Here is a 12,820-nt window from a genome sequence, read left to right on the forward strand (position 1 = left end):
GACTATTCTATTACCTGGACTATTCTATTATCTAGTCTATAGCCTGGACTATAGACTATAATATAGCCTCGTATATTGCCTAGACTATAGACTATTTTATAGTCTGAACTATTGACTATTCTATAGTCTAGTGTATAGTCTGGACTATAGACTCTTCTATAGTGTATACTACAGACTATTCTATAGTCTAGTCTATAGTCAGTACTATAGACAATTCAATAGTCTAGTCTATAGTCTGTACTATAGACTATTCTATATTCTAGTCTATAGTCTGAACTATCGACTATTCTATAGCCTAGATTATAACTATACTATTCTATAGTCTAGTTTATAGACTGGACAATAGACTGTTCTACAGACTATAGTCTAGTCTATAGCCTATATTCAGTACTATAGACTATTCAATAGTCTAGTCTATAGTCTATACTATAGACTATTCTATAGCCTGGATTATAACTAGACTATTCTATAGTCTGGTCTATAGCCTGGACAATAGACTGTTCTATAGTCTGGACTATCCACTATAGAACAGTCGATTGTCCAGGCTATAGACTATTCCAGACTATAGACTATACTATCGAATAGTCACAATGGAGACTGCACTATATAGTCTATAGTCCAGACTATAGGCTAGTCTATAGAATAGTCAATAGTCCAGACTATTGACTACTCTATGCTGCAGACTATAGAATAGTCTATAGTCCAGACTATAGACTAATCTATAGAATAGTCTATAGTACAGGCTATAGAATAGTCTATAGTCCAGGCTATAGAATAGTCTATAGAATAGACTATAGTCCAGACTATAGAATAGACTATAGTCCAGACTATAGAATAGTCTATAGTCCAGACTATAGAATAGTCTATAGTCCAGACTATAGAATAGTCTATAGTCCAGACTATAGAATAGTCTATAGTCCAGACTATAGAATAGTCTATAGTCCAGACTATAGAATAGTCTATAGTCCAGGCTATAGAATAGTCTATAGTCCAGGCTATAGAATAGTCTATAGTCCAGGCTATAGAATAGTCTATAGTCCGGACTCTAGAATGGTCTATAGTCCAGACTATAGAATAGTCTATAGTCCAGAATATAGAATATTTTATAGTCCAGACTATAGAATAGTCTATAGTCCAGAATATAGAATAGTCTATAGTTCAGAATATAGAATAGTAATTAGTTCAGACTATAGAATGGTCTATAGTCCAGACTAAAATATGAATTTCTTGGACATTGCTTAATCGACGGTAGGAGCTACAATATAGTTTTTTTGTAGTGTAGTACATGTTTACATATATGTATGATTTTAATAATATTTCATATTCATACTGTTACTTATTTGTTCAATAACCCATGTATTCCCAATACAATACACAAATCCATGAACGTGCCTTTTTACCAGATGAAAAGAGTTATACTACGTCTTTTACTTCTGTATTTCATATTTGATGTTCGTTCCAAGTTATTTAGCACATTTTCAGAATTAACCGCACACATAAATAGACATTTTATGAATTTTTATATACATATGTTTTATATGTACTTGTTTAAAGTTTACCTAACAGTTTTAGAAGGTTTTGTATCCTTTTTAGTATCATTCCAATCGTCATTTTAGAAGTCAGTCAACTCTCACTTTATTGAAGTAATCATAGGAGAAGTATTTTTGTGAAGGAGCCTATCAAAGTGAAGAGTGAATATAGTCTGAGCAGGGAAGAAATAGAACATAAATAGTTAACTCTATTAAATCAGATCTAACCGTAAATGATAAGTAAAATCATTAGACCCCCGAACTGCAGGGTAAATTTAAGTTCAATAATAAAGAAATTGATTTATTTATTGTTTATGTTAGTTTAACAGTTTTTCTATTAAAGAAATGTTTTGATAAATTTGTCTTGACATTTCTTACATGTCGCCAGAGTTGTTAATGTGGGAGTGTTATTTCTTATTTTATTGTTTAATTTTAATGTTGTTGTTTACAACAATGTTTATGTTCTTTTGTTTAGTGTTTTTTGTTGTTTTTCTATAAATTGATAGGATTTATTTTTATTCATTTGGTGTTTGTATTTTTTTACTATTTTAATTTCTTTTGTTATAATATTAAATTTCAATCATGATTTGTTTTCGTGTTTTGTAAATAATATTCTTAAGAATGTTTTTCTTCTTTGTCCAAACATGAAGAGGGGCTATAACAGAGTTGTTTTGTTGACACATGCCATTGTGCAAAAAAAAGTATTAATGTAAAAAATCAGTTTTCTTTAGTGTTTTTATACTAAAAGTTTGTCAATTGTATTTGATTATAGCATTTTTGCTGTCAAGGTGTTTTAATGAATACTAAACATAAATGGTTAACCATGCTTTTATCTATTTATTATAATAAATGAGTATAAAACTTTATGAACAATTTTTACAAATATTTAAGTGTGACAGGCTGAAAGATGAGAATATATTAATTTTGGCATTTCGTTTGTAACATATGTATACACAAGGCTATGAATAGATATATATTTTCTAGAACCTTCTTTAATTCTAAGACGATCTAGCCATGTTCTTTCGTATGTCTGTCTGTTGAAACCATATTAGGGAACTGAAATTTTCCTCAGATATTATATGTATTTATATTGATGTTTGGGAAAATTAAGAATATCGATCCATGATTTCCCCTAGTCGAAACTAAGTGTTTTAAAACCCCAATTATGGGTCCCACATTTCTGGTGTGTGGCTAACGTAGCTGGTAGAAGTGTAGCTCATTCTAGATGTAAAAAAGCTAATTAATATAACTTGCTATAACATTTCATTTGTATAATAAAATTTTTTACATCAGTAGTATTGGGTGACTTGACAACATTTCCTGATTTTATACATAAATCTTAAATTAGTTGCTAAATAATGGTGTCCTTCAAGCTGACGTGCACATGCACGTTTTTTATTTTGTTTTTATATTGTTTCCAATCAACTCTGTCAAGTCAAACAACCCCAAAGCAATTTCGGTAATTTTTCTTCTATACAACTTTAAACAAAACGTATTGTTTAATGAAAAATTACAAAAGAATTAAGTAACTACGTGTGATGCACCCCTTTTTTAAGTCCATCGATACTAACACACATACATATGTTTATTAAACGTTCAAGCAACAACCGACTTCTCAAATTAATAATGAAAGTGATGTCAATTGAGCGCATTTTGGGTTATAGAGTTAAAAAGTTTATGTAGCATCAAATACATTTAAAAAGATCACAATTAAGTCTATTCCAACAAATAGGAGAATTTCAGAAATTCAATTTAGAGCAACTTTTATATTGGTTTAAAAAAAATTTCTTTTTCATGATTTTAAAATTTTACACACTTTATAATATATATAAAAAATAAACAAACTAAATTAATTGACATCACTGAATATAAAGGAAAACAAAAGGAAAAAACAGAAATAAGAAATAAGTCTATGGTGGTGATACTTTTGGTTTGTTCTTTGGTTACAGCTACAAACTATATCACAAAGTTGATGAGAGTTGTAATTGAGAAGCAAGAGGAGGGTTGTTGGGTATTGAAGGGCTGTACTTAACGACCACACATATGTGCCACTATTGAATTATTAATAAATCTTGGGCTTATTATTGTCGATGTTGCAATGTTGTTCTTGCACACTGTGGCACAATCAATATTGTGAAAACAAAAACATTATATACTGGTCGCTGTTGTTGTTATTATTGTTTCTGTTGATGATATCCCAATGATGGAATAATGATGAAACGATTGCGTGTCAACAGATGAGCAGATGATTCAAGCTGATTTCTAAAATAAGTATTTATGTTGCAAAATTATGTTTTCTTTTTTCCTTATTATGTGTGGCGAACGCATAAAATAACATTATCTTTTATAGTCGATTACGATTTATTTATCTTACTTTTGTGCTCTGTTTAAACAGCAAACAAGTGTGGAATTTTTTGTTTATTTCTTTAAATTTAACGCAGAATATGTATTCTATATTTTATTTTTAAATATGGACATTAATTTGTAGCAATTAGGTTGGTAACATTTTAATAGGCTCCTTTTTAATCTTATGCAGAGAAAGAAAAAATGTTTTCGAAATGTAATAAATAAATTTACAGATTATTTACAGTAATTATGAATACTTTAATAATTAATTATTATAGTCTGGACTGGACTGTGGTGTGTAATACTGTGATCTGAACTATAGCCAAGTCTATAGTATGGACTATAATTGGGTCTAGTTTTTAAAATATAGATAAGTCTGTGCTCTGAACTATAGACATTTAGACCATAGTCTGCGGTATTGTTTGGACAATAGTCTTCTAGTCTATAGTCTGCACTTACAATCTGGGCTATAATCAAGTCTAGTATATAATCTGCTATATAGCCTATTGTTTAGTCTGGTCTATAATCTTGACTATAATCTGGACAATAGATTACTTTATAACAAGAACTATAGTTTAGTCTATAGACTATAGTCTAGACTATAATCTAGTCTATAGTCTAGACTATAATCTAGTCTATAGTCTAGTCTATAGTCTAGTCTACAGTCTAGTCTATAGTCTAGTCTATAGTCTAGTCTATAGTCTAGTCTACAGTCTAGTCTATAGTCTACTCTATAGTCTAGTCTATAGTCTAGTCTATAGTCTAGTCTATAGTCTAGTCTATAGTCTAGTCTATAGTCTAGTCTATAGTCTAGTCTATAGTCTAGTCTATAGTCTATAGTCTAGTCTATAGTCTAGTCTAGTCTATAGTCTAGTCTATAGTCTAGTCTAGTCTAGTCTAGTCTAGTCTAGTCTAGTCTAGTCTAGTCTAGTCTAGTCTAGTCTATAGTCTAGTCTATAGTCTAGTCTATAGTCTAGTCTATAGTCTAGTCTATAGTCTAGACTATAGTCTAGTCTATAGTCTAGTCTATAGTCTAGTCTAGTCTATAGTCTAGTCTATAGTCTACTCTATAGTCTACTCTATAGTCTAATATATAGTCTAGTCTATAGTCTAGTCTATAGTCTAGTCTATAGTCTAGTCTATAGTCTAGTCTATAGTCTAGTCTATAGTCTAGTCTATAGTCTAGTCTATAGTCTAGTCTATAGTCTAGTCTATAGTCTAGTCTATAGTCTAGTCTATAGTCTAGTCTATAGTCTAGTCTATAGTCTACTCTATAGTCTAGTCTATAGTCTAGTCTATAGTCTAGTCTATAGTCTAGTCTAGTCTAGTCTATAGTCTAGTCTATAGTCTAGTCTATAGTCTAGTCTATAGTCTAGTCTATAGTCTAGTCTATAGTCTAGTCTATAGTCTAGTCTATAGTCTAGTCTATAGTCTAGTCTATAGTCTAGTCTATAGTCTAGTCTATAGTCTAGTCTATAGTCTAGTCTATAGTCTAGTCTATAGTCTAGTCTATAGTCTAGTCTATAGTCTAGTCTATAGTCTAGTCTATAGTCTAGTCTAGTCTAGTCTAGTCTAGTCTATAGTCTAGTCTATAGTCTAGTCTATAGTCTAGTCTAGTCTATAGTCTAGTCTGATATAGTGAAAGTATGTTCATCCCAAAAGGACTCTTTCAGAGATAAAAAAGACTAGACTATAGACTAGACTATATACTTCTGATATAGTGAAAGTATGTTCATCCCAAAATGACTCTTTCAGAGATAAAAAAGATGTTTGTTCTTGATTAAATCCTAATCGAATCTATTATTTTATAATTTGCGTATAGAAAAATCCATAATTACTTTAGTTGTATCACCAGGCCACGTTATTTGAAGGATGATTAGTTTATTAAAATAATATTTAGTTCGATTTAATGAAAAACCATAAATTTTTATATTTTTGAGAAAATAATCATTATTTCAAAAAATATTAAAAATGTTTACAAGCAAATTTTCCAATTAACTTTAATTATAGAAAACTCTTTAACATTCCAGTTTCAACTAGAAAATTTACAACATGTAGGACACTATGTGGTTAGTATTACTTGCGTCTACATACCAACATTAATTACATATACTGTACACATATTTGCTATTTTTTGTAATAACACTTGGAGCTCATAAAAATAACGTATAAAAAAAGTTTTTTTTGTTTGCTTAAACATAAAGTATATCTTGTTAATTATGAATGAACAAAAAAACGTAAAAAAGTATAAAAATCGTAAAAATAACAAACAAAAAAAAAAATTGTACATTAACCACTTTATTTAAACTGTGGTATGTTGTAGTTGAATGTTGCACATTGAACAAATACAAGTTAATGATATTTATTTTTATGAATATCCCTCTCCTTCCTCTCTACCATTCTCCATACATTTAGTGAATCTAAAAATTGCGTGTAAATATGCAATAATTTATTTATAATTGTCTGTCTCTGTGCTCATAGTAGTATTCATTCTATATAAACTCATGTCAGTTGTTTTGAATTTGGAATGGATGCAGCAGATATTTTAAAAATCTGACTGATGATATTCACAACACACAACATAACATATTATTAATATTATTACTGGTATTAATATTAAAATTATTATTAATATTATTACAGTATGTTGTACAGGCAAATTGAATATTTATTAATGACTGCATAATTGAAATTAAGATTCAATTATAAGTGGAAAATGTACTAATATTTTTTTGAACAGCAAGACTTCTGCAGCCTACTTTTGCCACAGGCAATATTTTAAACATGTTTTTAGGTTTTTATAATAGGGTATATGGCAAATTGTTTAATAAATTAATAGATTTTATCATTGAAATAACACTGCAGTACTACAGTTGCTAAACGGGAAATTCTGAATTAATTAATGAAACTTTTTATTTTATTATAGAACTTGTATATTTTCGTAGCCTGTTTACAAAGATTTTTATTCTTGCAAATTGCAGCGAATTTTTGATTGACATTATCGAAACTTCTTTTTAGAATTTTAATGAATATTTTTAAAAGGATTTTCAAACATTTGGTATAGGTCTTTTGAATTCTTTAAGAATAAGAAGTAAATGGCTAAATTCGTCTAGTTAAGCTCACTATGATATAATATTTACATGGATGTCAAAGTACTTCTTATGAAAAATTTGAGGTTTCTAGATCTAATAATTTCCCAGATATAAGAATTTCTATATTTAATTTATATAGGAGATACCACGCCCCTATTGCTAGACCGCCAATTTATTACCCAAATGTTTACTTGGATGTGCCAGTTGGTCATGCAAATTTTGAGGATTTTTGCTCTAATAGTTTCTCGATACTTTTTTTATTTAATTTATGTTGGAGTTACCAAGGCCCCCTAATGACAGTCCGCCCATTTTCCCCGAAATGTTCACCTCTAATATTTTCCCAGATAAACAATTTTTTATTTAATTCATATCGGGGTACTACGCTCCCCATTGCTAGTCCGCCCATTGTTTTGTCCGAAATATTCATGTTGATGTTAAAGTGTCTCCGAAAAATTTGATGAATCTAACTATCATATTTTCTCATATTTACTAATTTAAGATTATCTTTATATGGGAGGTGCCATGCCCACTATAGAAAGGCCGCCTATTTTGTCCATCATACAAAATTTGAGGACTCCAGCTATTGCAGTTTCTGAGATAGTCGACTTTTAATACTTATTTTGTTTGTGGGCGTGGTAGGTCACCCACTTGAAATTTAGTCCATCATACAAAATTTGAGGACTCCAGCTATTGCAGTTTCTGAGATATTCGACTTTTAATACTTATTTTGTTTGTGGGCGTGGCAGGTCGCCCACTTGAAATTATGTAGGCTATACTTCTTTCAAATCACTTTCTGTTGGTATACGTATCACCTAAAAATATTCAAAAGTCTAGAATAATCAAGGTGTTCTCACAAAATTTCTATATCGTTTTCCATAAGAATTTTGAATATGTATTTTACGGGGTCGCAAAATTAAATTGTAGAAATTCGAAACGGAATGACAAACCCTTCTCAGGAAGGCATAAAAATCAAAAAGCATCAGGACTACATTTTTGTAAAGATTTGAGGAAAAAAGTCAATAATTTGTCGAAAATCGGCGGTATGAATACAAAATTTCTAAAAATAATTGAATCAAGTACCGATTCATTGAGGCTTTTTGGGATCAAAGTAATTTAACGATTTTACATGGTGACATCCATTGGTAATCTTCTATATGAAATATATTCTTAACTAAATACTGTTGGAAGATGACCTTTTTAAGACTACATTCTATTTATATTCCTTCTGTGAAATACTTTGGAACCAATGGAAAACTAAAATTTCGCCGTAAATAATTCGTTAGAATATTCTATATAAATCCGCTACTTAAAAACAAAGTATTCGATATCACTAAAACATTCTTTAAAAATTCCCGTTGTTATTTCTCCAAAACTGGAATAATTACTACAAATTAAATTTTAAACTAATACAGTTTGACACCATTTCAAGATTTGAAAAAGCCATCAAATATGTTACAACCAGTATTTTCAATTAAAGAATAAAATAAAGAAAATAATAAAATCAACATCACTTACCTGACTATAATTAATTTTATTAGCAGCATTTTGTACAAATTTCTCGTTTACACAACCGTAACACAATGTAAGGTGTGCAATTACAGCAAAACACAATAGTCAAACGATCGAATCAAATCGAATGAATGAATGAACTGACGACGAGCACAATTTGAAAATAATCCTTCGAATCAACTTTAAAGTTTACACGCTAAAGTAATTTCAATTAATGAAGTCACAATGATGAATGAATTGTATGAATCGATGAATCACTGATTTGTACAAATGAACATTAAGTTTGAAAAAAAAAACAACATTAAACATTACATTAAAATAATAAAAAAAGTACTTTAAAAAAAGTTTAGTCAGTCAAGCACACACTTTGAACAAAATAAGAACAAAAAAAAAACGTTCAATCGAATTCAGTCAGCAAATATACTGATTGTAATGCAGTCGTTTGTTAATGTTCTTATATGGCTTTTTATAAGGAAGTTTATTCTCTTTAATTTTTTTCCTCCTTTTCTTGTTCTAACATTAAGTTTTGGAGTGTTTGTAGTACAATGTGAATTTTTATTTATTTCTTTTTATTTTCTTACACATACAGAAAAAAACTATTGTTGGATATGGTTACAGCAATCATTTAAAACTTAAAATTCAATGTTATTATGGTCTCCCTTTAATCATATATATAATTGTCACAAACATAATCTGTTAAATTCATTTGCTGTTTATGCTTTTTGACATAATTTTTAAAATTCTCAAACTTACTTATATAACAAATAATTCAGATACATATAGAATTGTTTATTGTAATCATACTCAATAAATGTTTAAGATTGCTTTAGTCATTTGAACGACAAATTTAACATAATATGATTGTGACAAGAAGACATATAATTGTTCAATTAAAATTTTTCTTTGGGTGTATTCGCAGTGCGTTTAGTTTGGTTTTATTTTCTTGTATTACAAAGGCAACGAAAAAACATCAAGTTTACACGTTTGGAATGTCAACTTTACTTAAATGTCAACATTAAATGACAGTGGGTGCAAAACTTAAATGATAACGGGAAATGATACAGTGAGTTGCTAGAGAACAAGGGTCGGGAAATTATATTTACTATATTAGTTATTCTATATGGAATGCAATCATTTCAAAATAGGAAACTAGCGAACAATGTTATTCGATCGTGAATGTAGTAATTAGGCCTAAAGGTAATGATTACATTAACAATTACTAATTAATTTTCGATTTTTTGCAATTACAATTACTTGTAATTTGTCATTGAAAAATAGTATATTGCAATTACTTATAATTGTAGCTATTTTTTTTTTTCAATTACAATTATTTTCATTGGAAATGTAACAATTACATATAATTGTAATTGAAAAATACTTCTAACTATTAAAAAATTTTCGAATTTTTAAATTCTTGTTCTAATAATTAAGAAATATGTATGAATTACTTTCAAATTCCCTTTCTACCAATTATAATTAAAATAATTGTAATTGAAGAATATCAATTACTATAACATTTTATCGTAATTGGTAGAACTTCGATTACAGTTAAAAGAAAATGAAAATTTTAAAATAATTAAAAACAATTACATACTTTTAATGTAATGTAATTGAAATGTAATTGGCCTTTGTAATTGTAATTACTTATATTTATAATAATTTTAATTAATAAATTTAATTCGTTACATATGTCCACTAATACCAAAACTGGTATTTGGCTTTAATTTGAATAAAAATTTAATATAACTCACTGTCCTACTTCATTAACTAAAATTAACTAAATCCACAATATTTTTCTTCTCATTTATATTTTTCAACGCATTCTGGCATAAAATGTCTTATACCGCAACTATGTATGTTCATCCATATACATACATACATACATATAAATGTGACTTAGAATTTCTTAAAACATTAAAAAAGGCTGTAAGTCTACCCACATGCCTAGATAGTCTAGCTGTATATTAATTTTAGCATTCCAGAGCTTATTAAAACTTAACATATATAAAGTAAGCATTTTATGTTTATTTAGCTATACCCTGAGAGTAAAGACTTCCCAAGAAGTGTAAGGGAAGTAGATATAATGCATCTAAAACAGGCTTTGGAAAATTTTTCCATTTTATGATCAGGAAGTTCATTGCTTAAGAATGACTTTCATAAGACATTTTAAAGTTGTGGTAAAAAAGTTTTATATATCACTATATACTATATACAAAACTGTCCAATTTAGATTTTTTTTCTTATACAAGGATTTTATATAAATGGTACTAATACTAGAGAATTTTTTTCTTTTGATATTTCAAGTAGTCAAAGTGCCACACCCACATACATAGCAAGTATTAAAACTAGTGTATTTTAGAAACGGCTACAGCTAGAGTAAATTTTGTATGGGCAACTTTTACATCCATATGAATCCATATGAATCCATATGAATTTTGAGCAAAATGTTCGTACTGGGTATAGTGGGCGTGGCACTTCCCATACACTGAAAATATTGAGTTAGTATTTCTGAGATAAGTTAGTGTCTTTAAAATTTTGTGAGAGCCACTTTAATAATAATATGAATATTTTAGACCAAAATGGGCGGACTAGCAATAGAGGGCCAAATACCCCTAAATGAATTAAGTACAAAAATTCGTATATCTGAGATAGAATCCTCAAATTTTGCAAGAACAACTTTGACATCCGTGTGAACATTAGTGTTAAAAATTGACGAATTAGAAATATGAATTAAGTACAAAAATTCGTATATTTGAGCATCTATTAAAACTAGAATCCTAAAATTTTTCAAAAACAACTTTAATATCCAAGACAACATGTATGAGGCCTCAACTGTTGAATAATTAGCTTTAGTATCAATATGAACCTTTGGTTTAAGAATACGTCCACTAGAAGTAGTGAATGCGGTGAGTGCTAAAAGTCGTAAATCTGAGAATATATAACGTCTAGAAATCGGAAAATTAAGTACGACAATAAAATTAAATTAATTATTATCATAATGGGCGATATCTCGGAAACCATTAGGCCGATTTTTAAATATTTTCACGAATTTGTATTCAGCATGTTCAAACAAAAAATTATTCAAAATATTCAAGTTTCAAGCAATTTTTAGAAAAGGTTGATAATTTTGTACTCAGAAAATTTTCATTTTTGGAGATAGAGAAATTTCATTTTTTTTTTTTAATTTATATCACGAATGTAAGATTTTTTGTTTTTAATGATAAGTTTCAAGTTTTTGCAACTAGTCCTTCAATTAAAAATGAATATGTGTTTGCCATTATTAAAACCTTTACAAATTCATATTCAAATTCATAATTTTGTCAAATTGATAAGGAAATGGTGTAACAACAGACAGATATTACATTATGTAGGATTATTTATTTGTTATTAAAGGTAATATTTTCAAAATTCACATAATAACCATGGACTATCTATAAAATGTCCACTTTACTTGTAGGTTTTTAATACTTGTTGTATTTATCAAACTCATAGAATGCAAGTAAATCTGAAGATAAATTTAAAACTTTATATCTGCCAATAATCATATTAATATCATCAGTCCATTCACAGAAAAGCTAACAAGAACAAGGAACAAAAAAAACAAAGAGAAAAAACTCCTTTTCCTTAGAATTTTACATTTAGACACACACACCCGTTTAATATTTAAAAATGGTTTTTAACACGTTTTTCCTTATTTTTTTTATTTTGATCTTTTTTTTTTTGATTTTTTCGATATTTATTTTCCACGAAAAACTAGAACAATTTACAGTACGATGATGTCAACCTAAAAGTCATTGGACATCGGCTTGAAAAGTAGCAACCAGAACAGTAAAGATAGAACACACTAACACGTTGTAATGTTGCCGTTAAACTGACACGAGTTGCAAGCCAGAAACTTTAATATGCAACAAATCGCATTTAATGTTGCTTCTTCATCTTTGTTTTTCTCTGTTTTTGTTTTCAACACAAAATGTTATTTCGTTCTCACATACACTGCACTATAATAAATGCGAGTTAAATACCCCGAATTGAAATGAACTAAACAGAACTACACTGCGCAATCGTCGCATCAAAAATCTCATACGTACGCACACGATAAAATCTTGTCATAGACTGAAGCGTTTGCATGAATTGTCTGAGCTTATTTACTGAACTTCACCAAGTTGTCTTCTTATACGGAATAGTTGGTTGAAGTTGGTTGAAAAAAAAAAAACTGAGTAAAACCGAAAAAAAATAATCAAAACAAATACATAATAAAGTAAATTCAAGCAAGAATCTTACATTCGATTAGGTCGAATCTTATTTACTTATCACCGTAGTTATCGCAACAGGCATGGATAAGGA

The 12,820-nt window shown here is 28.8% G+C and overlaps 1 protein-coding gene across 3 annotated transcripts in view; it reads right to left on the minus strand.

The window, feature by feature from the left end:
• LOC119605773 (serum response factor homolog A) overlaps positions 1 to 12,602 on the minus strand; it is a 29,678-nt gene extending 17,076 nt beyond the window's left edge. The window contains exons 1-2 of one of the 3 annotated variants that reach the window (XM_037959091.1): positions 12,326 to 12,602; positions 8,483 to 8,733 (exon numbers count right to left, since the gene is read on the minus strand). In XM_037959091.1, the coding sequence (XP_037815019.1) occupies positions 8,483 to 8,511 (29 nt within the window). In that variant the 5' untranslated portion in view covers positions 8,512 to 8,733; positions 12,326 to 12,602. Of the gene's footprint in view, positions 1 to 8,482; positions 8,734 to 12,112 lie in introns of all 3 variants that reach the window. The other 2 variants (XM_037959079.1, XM_037959085.1) reach the window with 2 other exon arrangements.
• Positions 12,603 to 12,820: the final 218 nt, after the last annotated feature.

The sequence above is a fragment of the Lucilia sericata genome, unplaced genomic scaffold, assembly GCF_015586225.1.
Source record: "Lucilia sericata isolate MDLA Ls3-8-SP2 unplaced genomic scaffold, ASM1558622v1 Contig000015F_arrow, whole genome shotgun sequence".
In the NCBI taxonomy this organism is placed as follows: domain Eukaryota; kingdom Metazoa; phylum Arthropoda; class Insecta; order Diptera; family Calliphoridae; genus Lucilia; species Lucilia sericata.